The following is a 16,756-nucleotide window of genomic DNA, read 5'->3' as shown; positions in this document are numbered from 1 at the left end:
AGGAAAAATATTAACCTCCCATTATGTTGACATCATATTTTTTCTAGACCATTTACCTTTTAATTTTTTTATCTAGATGCTTTTCAGTTTTATATAACCTAACCAGTTTTTCTGATTTCTTTTGTAGCTTTACACTTAGGATGACCTTCTCCTTCTACATAGTTGGTAGTCATTTTTATTTTATGGTTTGATTTTTCTTAGTAATATGTAGGGTAATGGGAGGATTTAGATTTTTTCTTTTGCAAAATTACTAACCAATTGAGCCAACATCATTTGTTAAACAGCCCTTCCTTTTCCTGTAATGTGCTTTTAATGTGAAACTGCCTAGACTTTCATTTGTAGTCATTCTCGAATCATTTAAATATATTTTCAGACCTTTTGAACCCACTAAAATATTTTTTAATGTTGTTAGGAATATCAGTCTTCCCCAGAGCTAGATTTAAGCATTTTGAATATCAAAATAATGTCTAAGTCACATTTTCTTTCATAAGAATCGAAGTTTATTCTTTAATGGCTGTTAAAATTTTTTCACAATAAAATTTTATTAACCCCTGTTAATATGATTCATAGTGGGGTATCCTAGTTTAATTCTTTTTTTCCAGGATAAGAACTGCAATTATGCAGTGAAAATGCTCAGAGCAAGGAAACCCCTAGGATATGGGGACCTGGTGGACCTTTTTCAGGTGTGTGAAAGTGCATCATTTGGTCTCACAGTTATATAATTTGGAAATACAATATTTATCCAACACAGTGTTACAACACAAAGAGTTACACTTATTGAGGGACTTAGGTGGAAAATAAACTTTTTCTTTTATCCCTTTCCATAACCTATTTTTATGTTTTAATGAAAATAGAAACAAATTACTTTGATCAAAAAGAATCAGCTTTTTTTTTTTTTTTTCTGGAATGACATTCAAAATGGCTAAAGTAAAATGTCTTCTTTATATTGCTGTACAGCCTTTTCCTCAGTGTGATTTCTAAAATCTCAGTCTGTAGGAAGGTATTTATGTAAAGCTATCATTAACAAACATATTATTAAAGTTATTGTGGAGAGTGGATATCTCTCAGTTGGAAGAACAAGAATAATTTATACTTCTTTGGACTATTGCCACTTTTTACAGAAGAAAAGGAAAAGCAATAACTTTTTTCCTTATGATTTTTCTCTTACTGAATTATGATCTTAATACAGTGGATATGTTTTTGTTTTTCAAAGTATACTTCAGAAGACTTAGAATAAATAGAGTTTATTGTTTTGTTGATCATTTATTCTAGATAACATAGAAACTTCCTTTTTTATTATTCTCATATAAACTGGGAGGGAGAACATGAGAAATAGACGTTTGATTCCTTTGAATTTCATTAAAATAAATTTAAAAATTAATTTTTATTACTACCTTAAGTTTATCTCAGCTTGATAGACCTGATTGTAGCCAACATGTACACAGCATTTCACCATGACTCACCTTATTTTGTTGATTTTAATACGCACAGTTTTTTCACCTTTTAACATCCCCTGATTGGTATGCATCTTGCAGTTGATGGCATCTTAGAATCATTGTGAGCCAGGTGATGTTGTAGTTATCTTTTTCAATATGTGCATGAACTTGTTCATGGTTCTTCATGTTATTATCACATCAGTCGAGTTGCATGCATTGTTGATACCACATATGTTGAATTGAATTGCTATTTAAAATGTCACCCTGGTTATTGAAAACTTTCTGTTAACATCTTATGGTAAGATCAAAAAAGCACCAGCATCAAAACATGCAGAATAGGTGCCATCGACTTAGAAGAAAATCTCAGAGACAATAGTGAAGTACTCTTTCAAGAAATAAGGTGTTCATTCCTAGTGCTGTTGATGGCCCAGAGGATGAAATTATGAAGAAGAATTCTAAGTGATGAGAAAGCATTGTGTCATAGTTTAATTGGCACTGATTTTTTTTTTTGTCGTGATATTATGGGTATGTCTTAAAATCATTGATTGGCATCTTAGATAGACCCTATGAAAGTATATCTTCTTTTTTGTTTTTTATGAAAACAAGTTCATTTTCCTTTATTTATCTGAAGACTTCAGGCAGACAACTTTAAAGTACAAATCACTGGGTCCTCTTTTAACTTCCATTATTGTCAGGGTGTACCATTCCTATGTACCATAAGGAATGGCAGCATAATATTGTAGGAAGAATAGTGAACCAGGAGTTAGAAGACACACGGTATTTTCAAATTCTGGCTTTACTACCTACTTACTGTATCAGTAGGGCCACATCAGGCCCTCTAAACTCTCTAAGATTATTGTGATGCTGAAATGAGAAACATTTAACACATAAAAATTATAAATGTAACTTGGTTACTATTAAGAGCTTTTAATTTGCCTGAGTAACATTTAATAAGGAGTGTTCAGCAGAGATAGGGGTTGCCTCATACTTCAGTGGTTGTGGCAGGATTAAATCTGGTAGGATATTTATTCATTTTATGGAAGCTTTAAGAGGAGCTTTATGGTCATCATCTTTTAATCATTCTTATCGTTATGGAAAATTTGTCTCTAGGTTTGAATCAAAGCCTTTGTGTACAAGAAAGCAAGGGAATAAGGACAGGGAGCCCTTTTGGGAACACTGTTCTTTGCCAGTTATATTTGCCATCTTTAGCTGTGCTAAATCAGTAATTTATGCTGGCATACTGAGGGACTTTGCAGAGCAGCCTGTAGGAAGTTGTAGTCTTAATTTACCATACCATAAAGAGAGCTTTGGAAGAAGAAGGTGAGGATTTAAATGATAATGTTGACACTGGTTTTACATTTTTAATGGTGATTCTGGAAAACATTTTAAAACTTAGATTTATCTATCTTTATTGCATGTCTTGCCTCAAAAAATAACTGATAGAGTTAGTTCTTTTAATAACAAATAATTGCGGCTGGGCACGGTGGCTCACGTCTGTAATCCCAGCACTTTGGGAGGCTGAGGGGGGTGGATCACGAGGTCAGGAGATCGCTACCATCCTGGCTAACATGATGAAACCCTATCACTACTAAAAATACAAAAAAATTAGCCGGGCGTGGTGGCGGGCGCCTGTAGTCCCAGCTACTTGGGAGGCTGAGGCAGGAGAATGGCGTGAATCCTGGAGGCGGAGCTTGCAGTGAGCCGAGATCACACCAGTGCACTCTAGCCTGGGGACAGAACAAGACTCCGTCTCAAATAAAAAAGAAAAAAACAAAACAAAACAAAACAGAAACACCCACGCACACACACACACACACACACACACACACACAAAGAATCGCTTATAAGTTTAATGTTCTCTTGACTTGGAATTCCGTGTCATTTATTCAAATTCTGTAAGGATGACAAACCTGTCTTATCCATCTTTGTGTAGCTTTTCAGTAAATGTGTGTAGATTTAATTTCATTTGTAAATTTAATTATGTGTAATTCAGTTTGTACATTTTCTAACCTCTTACATTTTTATTGCCACTTAAAAACTTCTGAGTGAGCTGGCTCTTGGTAGAAGAAGTTAAATTAAGGTTTGGAATTATAGCATGTGCACCCAATTAATTAATTAATTAATTAATTAATTAATTTATTTATTTTTTTTTTTGAGGCGGAGTCTCGCTCTGTCGCCCAGGCTGGAGTGCAGTGGCCGGATCTCAGCTCACTGCAAGCTCCGCCTCCCGGGTTCACGCCATTCTCCTGCCTCAGCCTCCCGAGTAGCTGGGACCACAGGCGCCCGCCACCTCGCCCGGCTAGTTTTTTTGTATTTTTTTAGTAGAGACGGGGTTTCACCTTGTTCGCCAGGATGGTCTCGATCTCATGACCTCGTGATCCGCCCGTCTCGGCCTCCCAAAGTGCTGGGATTACAGGCTTGAGCCACCGCGCCCGGCCTGCACCCAATTAATTTAAAGTGCTGTTTCAGTAATAAGAGGAGTAATGTTATTGTTTTTAATGAAATGTGTTTATTTCTTGAAGAAATTGGGGTGTTTAAATTCAAGGCATATAATAAAATGCTAGGAAATTTCTAAATATTCACTTACAAGTATTGTGTGGATGATGTATGTACTATTTTTAATGATTCTATTTTAGGGTGGGAATTCTTATTTATGTTTTCCCTCCTGCAGTATATGAAGAAATAGAATGCTTTTTTGAGGGAAGAAGTTTTGAAAATCCATGTCCTAATAGAGTTTGTAGCAGAAGATGGAGGAGAACCAAAGGACAGTGTTAGGAGAAAAGCATGGGAAAGCAGTAGTTAAGGCGTATAGCTTAGATACAGAGTCTGGAGTGTCTATCCAAGATATTTTAACTCTTGCTGTTTGATTTTTGTTTTGGTGTTTATTTTACATAAAGTGGTTGTAATTATATAAAAATGCATTCTTAATTATAGATTAATTTTAATAATTTACTTTATATGTGTTCTAAATGAAGCACTGAAAGAGAACAGCTCAGAGGTTGTACAGCCTTTTTTAATGGGTTGTGGAACCAAGGAACCGAAGATCACTCAGCTATGTTTGGCTGCTATTCAGAGACTCATGTCACATGAAGTCGTGTCTGAGGTAATGTAAAGATTTTTATCTAAACTGCACCTAAGAGTTGAATAAAGAGTTTTCATGAAAGGAGAATGAAACATACCTGATATTTAATATAAAACTATTTTATGAATAGCAATGTGCTTGGAGAAAATGCCTGTATTAAAAATATTGCCAAATTTTCTTCTCATTAAACACTCATAAGTATTTTTGCATAGTATTTTGTAATCTAAGAAGTCACAGTTCAGTAATATAAATGAAAATTTTGAGACTCAAACAAGTTTTCAATTTAATTGGTTATTTAATTTTTCTTTTATACAGAGAGGAGGGAAGAGCATGACTCTCTTTCCTAGATTATATGGAGTAATAATTTGTTTTTCATTAACTTAAATGTATTGTTTATATCTAACAATATGTTGGAAAAATGAGAAAAAATATTTCTTAACCATGAATCTGCATGTTGGTCTCAAATTTAATGGTGTTATCTTAATTTTGTACTCCATAAGTACTATAATAGAAGTAATAAATGTTTTGCCATTAATGTGTCATCTTAAACAATGTCAGATTTAATTGAGTGTGCCAATGTGGTGTTAATATGGGTTGCATTTTTTTTCTGTAACATACTATAAATGAAGTATTGTATCTGAAACAGCAGACTCATAGCGAATTTGCATATGTCCGTATTATTCATGTCCAAATACAATCTATCAATGTTGTAGAAATGAGCTGTGATTTTGACTAGGTATTACAAAACTGCTTGCTGCTATGTGTATTTATTCAAATAGGATATTACAATTTTTGAGGGAGATAATTAATTGATGGTAAGTCCTAAATTACTTGAGAGATGTGTTTGGATCTAGAGAGCTAAAGATACGGTTTTTGTTATTGTGATCAAGAAATCCTCTTCAGGTGAGGTAGATTTGTATACCTTTTCTTATTTAGGAACATCAGCATCTGTATTTTGTTTGTTGACAATAATTAAAATAACTATTTTACAGACTGCAGCTGGAAATATAATTAACATGCTTTGGCAGCTAATGGAGAATAGTCTTGAAGAACTTAAGTTACTTCAAACAGTTCTTGTTCTTTTAACAACCAATACCGTAGTTCATGATGAGGCACTTTCTAAGGTAGGAAAACTGTTTGCCAGAGTTCATATGTGCTTTGAGACAGTATTTGAATAAGCTGGCTGAAAGAGAAAAGCTTGGTGCCGTTTGAACCAAAAGCAACTTCCCTACAGCTATTGTGATTGACACTGCATGTTAATAACTGTTAGTACCTTATTTTTTCCAGGTTAGAGTTGAAATCAGGTTGGGGTGCTTAATCAAAGTCCCTTGGGTACAGCCAACAGGCTGAATAGTTAATAGGAAATGGAAAAAAGAGAGAAAGTAGCCCAAGAGTAAGAATAGGGAAGGAGGGAACTAAGGAAAAAAAAACGTGTTGTAGATCACCATGTCAGGAGATCGCGACCATCCTGGCTAACATGGTGAAACCCTGTCTCTACTAAAAATACAAAAAATTTGCCAGGTGTGGTGGGTGCCTGTAGTTGCAGCTACTCAGGAGGCTGAGGCAGGAGAATGGCGTGAACTCAGGAGGCGGAGCTTGCAGTGAGCCAAGATCACGCCACTGCCCTCCAGCCTGGGCGACAGAGTGAGACTCTGTCTCAAAAATAAAAAAAGGATATTGCCTTGAGCGTTTTAGATTCCTTGTGATAGCTCTCCCTACCCATAATTTCATATGTATATGATATGTAAACCAGACAGTTCAAATATGTTTCTTAAATGGCTAGACAAATCTCCTTTGACCATTTATACTAGATAAGATTGTATGTATGATAGCTATCTCTCATTTTGTCATCACTCCCACCCACTGTGGAACACATAAGAGCCATTCTATTATTTATTTCACTTTTTAGAAAGTTTTTTTATTATGAAATATTTCTAAGGAACAGAAAGTAGAGAGTAACATAGCAGTAAGTGAATTATTGTCTAAGGAATTTTTTAGACTCTCAGTAATAGCTTCATTATAATTTGCATGACTTATAAGAAGTACAATATACTGTCACATTAAGCTGTGTATACTATCTCAAGTGATGTTCTTAGATCATAATGAGATTTTAATTGCAAATAGTTTATTCTTTTAAGCTTACATGAGCTATATACAATATTGTATATATTTTTATATATCCTTTTGTTGTGTATAGTTCCTCTTGATTTCTAGCTATCAAATTATTCTGATACATGTATTTAAAATTTTATTAAAGGTTTTCATTTGATCAACTAAAGAAATAAGAACTGTTTATAGGATTTATTTTAGTATGTTGGTTAATTTGGAAATGCAATAATTGGGGATGAGAAAAATCAAGTATAAAGAAATAGTATAAAATTGAGTTAATATGAAGGCTCATATATAACTATGTACTGTGTCTTTCCTTTATGTTGAAATCTAAAGAGTAGTAGCAGTATCAGAGGCTTGTGTCTTTTAAAACTTTTAATATAATTAAGGTGATAGGCATTGATTCTAAAACTACCATTATGTTTTTCTCCAAGAATGGCTTCTTTTAAAACTAGAAAACTTTTGGAAGGATAAATAGGAGAAAATCTTTGTGACGTTGGGGTAGGCAAAGATTTATTAGGGCACAAAGTCTAAAATCCTTGAGAAAGCCACAGAATGTGGGAAAATACAAATATCTGACAAAGGACTTGTATCTAGACTATATAAAGAACTCTTAAAATTCATTCATAACACAGACAACCCACACATTAAGTGTGGACAAATGGTTTCAACAGACACTTCATTAAAATAAAATATTCAAATGGGTGACAAACACATGAAAAGAAGTTTAGTGTTATTATTAGGGACACACAAATTAAAACCATGAGGAAATAGTATGCGTCCATTAGAATAGTTACAATGAAAAAAGACCACATCAAGTATTATGGAGAATGTAAGATAGTTCTAAATTCATATATGCTGCTGGCAGAAATGTAAAATTGTAAAACCACTGTGGGAAGCTAGCGGTTTCTTTTTTTTTCTTTCTTTCTTTTTTTTTTTTTTTGAGATAGAGTCTTTCTTTGTTGCCCAGGCTGGAGTGCAGTGGTGCGCTTTTGGCTAACTGCAACCTTCCGCCTCCCAGGCTCAAGGGATTCTCATGCCTCAGGCTCCCAGGTAGCTGGGATTACAGGTGTGCACCACCACACCCAACTAATTTTTGTATTTTCATTAGAGACGGGGTTTCACCATGTTGGCCCAGCTGGTCATCAAATCCTGGCCTCAAGTGAACTGCCCACCTCAGCCTCCCAAAGTGCTGGGATTATAGGTGTGAGCCACCGTGCGCAGCCAACTGTCGGTTTCTTAAAAAGTTAAACCTATTCTTACCAGATGACCCATCCATTTCACTTCTAGATATTTACCCAAGATAAATGAAAACATATGTCCTCACAGTGACTTACATATATGAATGTTCATAGCAGCTATTTTTTTTTTTTTTTTTTAACAATAGTCAGAACCTGGAAGCTGCCCAAATGTCACCAGCAGGTAAATAGATAAGCAAAATATAGTGTACTCATACCATGGAATACTGTTTGGTAATAAAAGGTACAAACTACTGATACACAGAACAAAGTGGATGAATTTCACAAATATTATTCAAAGTGGATGAAGCCAGGTCCAAATGAGCACATACGGAATTAATCTGTTCACATAAAAATCATAGAAAATGCCCATTGATCTGCAGTGAATAAAGCATATGGGTGCTTGCCTGAGGCCAAGGGTAGGAGAAGAGATGGGTGGCAAAGGAGCACAGGAGAACTTTTGGGGTGATGGAAATACTCCGTTTCTCAATTGTGGCCATAGTTTCATGGGCCCACATGTTTGTCAGAACTCATCAAATTATATAATTTTAAGGGATTCTATAATTTATTGTATATAAATTACACCTCAGTAGACTTGAGGTTTAAAAGAAAAAAATGACTCCTTTTAGAAGTTTCATAATTTTATTTATTTATATGCTTAGGTATAGCTTCTCCAGATGTTTAAATTATACAGCAAACTTTGAGTTCTTGTTATTTGCAAAGCAAGTCATTCTGGGGAAATAAAAGCATAACACATTATTATATAGATGTTAAAAGAACCAAATTTTAAAAGGTATGTTTCACATTACCATAGCTAATCTTCTGTGGTTGTATATTTACTGAGAACTTGAATTACATCAAAATCTGAGGATTTTTATATTTTATTGTATAAAATGGTGGGACTTTTCATATTGGTGATCGAAACAACCAAACGTAAAGTATTCAATTTGTGGTTACACCTGATAAAATAAAGATAATGGCCTTGCTCTTCAATCTTGTTTCACACTAAATGAAAATTGTGTTTTCAGGCAATTGTTCTTTGTTTTCGACTACACTTCACGAAAGATAATATTACAAATAATACAGCTGCTGCTACAGTGCGACAAGTTGTTACTGTTGTTTTTGAGAGGATGGTTGCTGAAGATGAACGACACAGAGGTAAAGTACTAGAAGTTGTTTTACTTTGTGGATGGTTCTTGGATGATTTCAGTTTTATTAACTTTCAGCCTTTGCTGAAATGATCAACATTATTATGTCTATAATGGAAACTTAAAAAATAAATTCCTCACAATTTGATCACCCTAAGGAATAGGCTCTTTGTTTTCCTTGTTTATTTCTAGTATATGCATAATTTTGTATTAAATATGATAATTTCACATTTTAAACCAAGTATTGCATTATATGTATTTTTTAACCAAACATTGCATTCTAGGAATTTTTTATGTTATTGCTTCATCCTTATAATTTAAATTTTAATTATTGCATTATATTTTGTGGCCATTCTGTAATTTAACTGAACTAGTCTCCTATTGGACACTTGCGTTCTGTTCAGTATTTTATAACTGTTTTGGGTGGTTTCCTACATATCTTTTTAAATTATTTCTTCAGGATAAATTTCCAAGAGTGGGCTTCCCTCATAAATATTTGTCTGTATCTGCTAACATGTGTTAAGAACATTTAAATAATATAAAAATTAATTTTTGGCCGGGTGCGGTGGCTCATGCCTGTTACACCTAGCATTTTGGGAGGCCGAGGTGGGTGGATTGCCTGAGCTCAGGAGTGTGAGACCAGCCTGGGCAACACGGTAAAACCTCGTCTATACTAAAATACAAAAAATCAGCTGGGTGTGGTGGAGTACACCTGTAATCCCAGCTACTCCAGAGGCTGAGGCAGGAGACTCACTTGAACCTGGGAGGCAGGGTTGCAGTGAGCTGTGATTGCACCACTGCACTCCAGCCTGGACAACAGAGCAAGACTCCATCTCAAAAATAATAATAATAATTTTAAAATATTTTTTATCAAATACCTTTATAAGAATATTTCCACTTTGGTATACTGTTTTTTCTTTATTTTTTCTTGGGGAAAAATGCAGGTGGAATTCTAGTAGTTTGAAATATTAAGGAATTATAATGTGTCCCATTTGGTTAAAATATTCAAAATCATATTGTAATAACACAGGGCAGTTCCCCAGTTTGAATGTTTCATACATTCATAACCTCAATAAAATTCCCACATTGGTAGTTTTAGTTGTGTGTCTCTAAGGCTAATCTGCCATTTAATACTTTATAGTAAGGTAGAAATACTTAGAACTTTTTTCTTTTCAGGTAGTCATTAAGTCATTATTTATTCAAAACAGGCTGTAATAACTTACAGAGAATGATATTTTTTACTAGTAGTTAATTAAAGAAATACTGAGTTGGGAAACACCATCCTAGCTGATTCTTAGCTGGTGAATATCTGTAACTGACATAGTAATAGCAGCAGATCAAGCAGTAATTCTCTTGAAGATAGTGAAATGGTAGAGAAGTTAACCATATGGTAAACATTTGTATGTCTGTTTGATATTTAAAAACACATTTAAAGATCACGTGAATGTTAAGTCCATGAAATAAAGGGGCTGAAGAATGGGAAACCAAATGTATGGACAAAGATACCCAGCTTATTAGAGTGAATGTAAGGTAACAAAGAGTGATTTTTATGGTATTTGGTATAAAAATAGATTCCTTTTTTTTGTTTGTTTTGGAGGCATATGTTAAAAATTGGAAATTTTAATTCTGAAATTATAATTACAATTTATAATTATATAAACATATTTATTTTAGACATTATCTTTTAAACAGAATATATAATTTATTAAAGGCTATTGTGAACTGCTAAAACCCATCCTGTTTTGATTGCAGATATTATAGAACAACCAATACTGGTGCAAGGAAATAGTAACAGAAGATCTGTCAGTACCCTCAAACCTTGTGCTAAAGATGCATATATGCTTTTCCAGGTATTTTAGTTGATAAAAATAATTTTTATTCTAAAATATAGTTTTGTGTGAATTTTTTAGTTGGGGATTTTATGTCTAAGTTTTTTAATGTGAATTTTTTTGAAAATAATGTCACAGGTAGTATTAAAATAGTTCTAAAGAACAACTCCTATATTTACTTTATAGCTAATTAACATGATAAAACATTATGACTCACTTTAAGAAAATAAAATGAAATAAATGCAGAACTAGAAAACAGGTATATCAGAAACAACTAGTCATGCAAAAAAAGTTTCTTTAAACAAGGAAAATTTAAGTAATAAATTTGGTCTGTGTAATATAATTTGATACATAGATACCTGATTTTTACATCACTTGTCATGAATAAATAATTTTAGGTAAAACAAGATTAATCTGTACTGAAAATACTATTACTTTGGATTAAAAGCTTATTTTTTCATTTAAAGTATGTTAGATTAATCATTTATCTGTCTACTGTTTCTGTATTGTCAGTACAGAGTACTGTACAATTGTACAAATTGTACAGCTGTACAAATAGTCAGTACAGAGTAGTTATATGATTCTTTAAAAGTTTGCTTATATAATCTATCAGTTACACAATTTGTCAAAATTGGAATTACCGGCGCTTAGTTTCTAAGGAGCAAAAACATGTATTATATAAGAAGATAGATTTTTTTTTTTAAGATTTATGAACTGTGAGTTTTGAAAAGCACATTTAATTCTAGCACGTGAAATTGTTGGATTTATTTTCCCAGGACCTTTGTCAGTTGGTTAATGCTGATGCTCCTTATTGGCTAGTGGGCATGACAGAAATGACTCGGACATTTGGCCTCGAATTACTTGAGTCAGTCCTCAATGATTTTCCACAGGTCTTTTTACAAGTAAGCCGTTTATAGTATTTTGTGACAAAGTTAATCTTGATTGTTTTACAGATATTTTTAAAGAAAGCAACGTGTATTTTTTTTCCACATTAAAAGTTGCAAAGAGGCCAGACTTGGTGACTCATGTCTGTAATCCCAACACCTTGGGAGGCTGAAGTGGGAGGATTGCTTGAGCCCAGGAGTTTGAGACCAGCCTAGGCAACATAGTGAGACACCATCAATATAGAAAAGAAAATCAAAAGGCTGGGCGTGGTGGCTCACGCCTATAATCCCAGCACTTTGGGAGGCCGAGGCAGGTGGGTCATAAGGTCAGGAGTTTGAGACCAGCCTGGCCAATATGATGAAACCCCGTCTCTACTAAAAATACAAAAATTAACCGGGCGTGATGGCGGGTGCCTGTAGTCCCAGCTACTCAGGAGGCTGAGGCAGGAGAATCACTTGAACCTGGGAGGCAGAGGTTGCAGTGAGCTGAAGTCGCACCACTTCACTCCAGCCTGGGTGACAGCAAGACTCTGTCTCAAAAAAATAAATAAAACAAAAAAATTTTTAAAAAGCTAGGTGTGATGGTGCATGTCTGTAGTCCCTGCTATTCAGGAGACTGAGGCAGGAGAATCGCTTGTGCCCAGGAGGTCGAGTTTGCAGTGAGCCGTGTTCATGCCACTACACTCCAGCCTGGGTGAGAGAGCCAGACCCCATTTCTTAAAAAAAAAAAAAAAAAAAAAAAAGAAAAGGAAGGAAAGAAAGATGTGGAAAATTATGGCCTCAAACTTTAGACATATAACAGTTTAGTGTTACATTACTTTTTTTTTTTTTTTTAGTCCCTTAGCATTTTGGAATTTTAATAATAGAAAGAATCTCTAGAGACAATCTGTTAATAGTCAGGTATTTCCCAGTGTATGAGTCTATGAAGGAAATGTGGTATGTGAGTTACTTGTGTAATATTTAAAGGCCTAAAGAAATTATTGATTGTTACTTGCTTATATATCTAGCTATGTGTTTTCACATAACTTAAATGGAAAACAACCAAAGTCCAAAATGAAGTCAGTGACTTACACAGGGTCACTTAGTTATTAGCAGGTCTTGAACTGTAATTTAAATTTCTTAACTACTCATCTAGCTCCTTCCCTTACCATGCTTCCTCCCTAAGGAATCCATTTTATCCTTTGCTCTTACCTACAAAATGAGTGAATTAAGTGGTACAGTAGTATAAGATCTTTTAGGCCAGGATTTGGAGCTGAAATTATTTTTATATGGCTCATAATTTTTAGTATACATTAGGCAGTTGTTAAATGCTCTTGGTGAGCAGTATATACTGATGATTCCCTTTCTTGTAGTGTAATAAGATAAGCAGTATTTAGATATAACTTGTCCAACACTCTTGTATAAATAATAGTCATAGCAGCTATCATTTCTTGACTGCCTTCTATGTGCTATGTGCCAGATTCCATACATATTATATTCTCTTTTATCTTCCCAAGTGCCTAAGATATACCAATTATCACTGTTTTACACATGAGGAAACTACAACATCCAGAGGGTTAAATAATTTGTCCACAGTTTCATGGTTTATAAGTGATGGAGTTGGGATTTGAACTCATGTTGATCCAAATTAGTTTCTCTCCGTATCCCCTCTTTTTTATTTACATATCACATCCCAACCATCACCTTCAAAACATATTCAGGATCCAATCACTTCGTACCACTTCTACAATTATTCTAGTCTAAGCTACCATCACCTCTTACTTGAATTGTTGTGTTGGCTTCCTAACTGGTCTACTTGCATATATATTAATACTTGTACCACTTATTATAGTTGTTTGTGACACCACATCCAGAATGGTCTTTTAAAATAAGTCAAATCTTTTCAGTCTCTTGTAAATTGCTTCAGTTGATATCCTCCTTATCAGACTAAAAGATGAAGTGTCCTGCTCTGTGGAACTTTTCATGATTTAGTCCCCGATATTCCTTGATCTTGTTTCTTTCCTCTCTTTGCCCTCATCCTTTGGCCACACTGTCCTTCTTGTTGTTTCTGAAGTGTCTCAAGCAGACTCCTGCCCCAGGGCCTTTGTACTTACTATTCCCTGGGCATGGAATCCTTTTTTCCTCATATGGCTTGCTGTCTTACTTTTTTGAGGGCTTTGTTCAATGGTCAACTTATCAGACACATCTTCCCCAACCACATTATGTAAAATGGCAACCTTTTTTCCTACCAGCCCCATTATCTTTCTTATCCCTCTTTATTTTTCTTTGTAGTACTTATCACCTCCTGCCTCTCTCTCTCTCTCTCACACACACACACACACACACACACGTATATATGTATTATATATTATTACATATTGTGTATTATTTTATTTTCTCTCTTTCCCTACAAGAAGATAAACTCTGTGAGGCAGGGACTTAGTACTGTTGTATAGGTGTCTTTAGTAATAGTGCCTGGCATATGGCAGGTGTTTGATAAGTATTTGAATGAATGAATTGGTTAATGAATCTGCATTTAAAATTTTTATGTTTGGGCTATGTTTTCTGACTTTGTAGGAAAATATTTGAAACTGTTTTTACAGATTTTTTTTTTCTCTTTTTTTTTTTGAGACAGAGTCTTGCTCTGTTGCCCAGGCTGGAGTGCAGTGGTGTGATCTCAGCTCACTGCAAGCTCCACCTCCCATGTTCATGCCATTCTCCTGCCTCAGCCTCCTGAGTAGCTGGGACTATAGGCACCCGCCACCATGCCCGGCTAATTTTTTTGTATTTTTTTTAAGTACAGACAGGGTTTCATGGTGTTGGCCAGGATGGTCTCGATCTCCTGACTTTGTGATCCACCTGCCTTGGCCTCCCAAAGTGCTGGGATTACAGGCATGAGCCAGCGTGCCCAGCCTGTTTTTACAGATTTATTATACGTACAAAATTTACTTTATTCTTCCATGCTAAAGCATGGAAGAAGAATTCTTCTGTGTAAGATCCTAGAACTTCATCCTGTACAATTTTCTTCCAGAGATAAATATTTGTTTCTTTTTTAACTCATCATTCACATATGCAATCAAAACTTACTAGTCACTTATGTTTTATGCCAAGTATACAGAAGTTAAATAAGACTGATAAAGTCTTTGCCCTGTGACACTTACAATTCTAATGGGGAGACAGATTTTAACTGAGTTGATAAGATGTGATGAGTGCTGTGAAGGAGAAGTATTAAAAGTGTCAGGAAATGAATAACAGTGGACCAAACCTAGTGGAGACTTGGTGATAAATCAAGGATATGATACTTAAGCTTGTAAATGAAGGATTAAGAGTAGCTAGGAGACATGGAGAGAATAGGAAAAGAATACTCCACACAGAAGGTCGAAGAGCAGTGACCCTGAGAAAGGATGTCTTCTTTTCTAGAAAAATAGGCTTTAAGGGCATTGAAGCTTTGCCTTTTGCCTCAATGAAGTATTGTAGTGGAAGATGAAAAAGGCAGTCTCAAAGATTACTTCTAGCTTTCTGGCTTGAACAGTGAACCATTTGCTAAGATGGAGTACTTCATGGGCAGAATTTTTATCACAAAGACACATTATTCATATATATACTACTTTTGAGGTATCTGTGAGACATACAAAATGTTAATTGGACTTATGCATTTCAAGGTTTGGGGCTGAAATTATAAATTTAAATGTTCCTGGCATATAGTTGATAATTGGAGAGATGGGAGTGAATGAGATTGTGGTGAGAACCTAGAGTACAAAGCAAGGGCATGGTACTCTGGACTTCTGAGGAACCTCAACATTAAACAGTTGAGAATGAGCATATACAAGAGACTGAGAACACAAGGCCAGAAGGCAGGAACAAATCTAAGAGAATGTGATGTAATAAAAGGCAAAAACAAAGAAAGTTTCAAGATGAAGCAAGTAATCAGTTATATCAGGTGGTTCACAGAGATCTGGTAGGTGCAGTGGCTCACACCTGTAATCTTAGCACTTTGGGGGACTGAGGCAGCCAGATAGCCTCAGCTCAGGAGTTCAAGACCAGCCTGGGCAACATAGTGAGACCTTGTCTCTATGAAAAATTTTTAGAAAATCAGCTGGGCCTGGTGACATTTACCTGTAGTGTCAGCTACTTGGGAGGCTGAGGGGTGGGAAGACCCCAGGAGGTCAAGGCTGCAGTGAGCCATGATCGTACCACTGCACTCCAGCCTGGATGACAGAGCAAGACCCTGTTTCAAAAACAGAACAAAACAAAACAAAAACAAAGAGATCTGATAAGATGAAGACTGGAAAGACTGGAAAGTGTTTGCTTTGGCCACAGAGATCATGATGAGGATAATGAGAAGTGGAGAAGTAGAATTGGGATAGTTGGTGATAGTGCTGGAGGAAACCCAACTGTAGTGAGTTGAGTAGTGAGAGGGAAACAGTGAATTGATAAAACTTTTAAGAATTGCTTAAGAATTGCCGGTATGCTTATATATTAACCAATATACAAAATAATTATTTTTGTAAAATATGAAAGTGGACTTTACTTTTCATTTTGGCAGTCAAAGAAACTAACTATAGATGTGAGAGTATAATTTCAAGTCATTTATCTCTTAAGATCTCATTTTGGGGGAAAGAATGAAAAAGTATATTAAAATATTTATAAAAGTCTGGAAGAGTATACATGTAGAAGTTAACAATGAGTAGTCCACTTATCTCCAGGAGGTGAGATTAGGCAAGACTTACTTTTATGTTTTTATTTATCTGTGTTTTCAGTTTTTCTTTCTTGAGAATCTGATTTTTTAAAAGATACATTTAGTCTGGGGGCAGTGGCTCACGCCTGTCATCCCAGCACTTTGGGAGGCTAAGGCGGGCGGATCACCTGAGGTCAGGAGAGCCTGGCCAACATGGTGAAACCCCGTCACTATTAAAAATACAAAAATTAGCCAGGTGTGGTGGCACATACCTGTAATCTCAGCTACTTGGGAGGTGGAGGCAGGAGAATTGCTTGAACCTGGGAGGTGGGGGTTGCAATGAACCACAATTGTGCCATTGCACTCCAGCCTG

General features: G+C 35.2%; 1 protein-coding gene across 6 annotated transcripts in view; it reads left to right on the top strand.

Moving 5' to 3' along the window:
• Positions 1–16,756, top strand: part of MON2 (MON2 homolog, regulator of endosome-to-Golgi trafficking) — a 136,903-nt gene that overhangs the window by 23,848 nt on the left and 96,299 nt on the right. For 5 of the 6 annotated variants that reach the window (XM_033221418.1, XM_033221419.1, XM_033221422.1 and 2 more), the window contains exons 3-7: positions 4,412–4,539; positions 5,511–5,642; positions 8,894–9,023; positions 10,766–10,863; positions 11,619–11,744. In XM_033221418.1, coding sequence (XP_033077309.1) covers positions 4,412–4,539; positions 5,511–5,642; positions 8,894–9,023; positions 10,766–10,863; positions 11,619–11,744 — 614 coding nt within the window. Of the gene's footprint in view, positions 1–602; positions 684–4,411; positions 4,540–5,510; positions 5,643–8,893; positions 9,024–10,765; positions 10,864–11,618; positions 11,745–16,756 lie in introns of all 6 variants that reach the window. The other variant, XM_033221423.1, reaches the window with a different exon arrangement.

The sequence above is a fragment of the Trachypithecus francoisi genome, unplaced genomic scaffold, assembly GCF_009764315.1.
Source record: "Trachypithecus francoisi isolate TF-2019V2 unplaced genomic scaffold, Tfra_2.0 Lachesis_group11, whole genome shotgun sequence".
Lineage (NCBI taxonomy): Eukaryota > Metazoa > Chordata > Mammalia > Primates > Cercopithecidae > Trachypithecus > Trachypithecus francoisi.
Note: the sequence above shows the minus strand (reverse complement) of the source record. Positions and strands in the feature narration are given on the sequence as shown.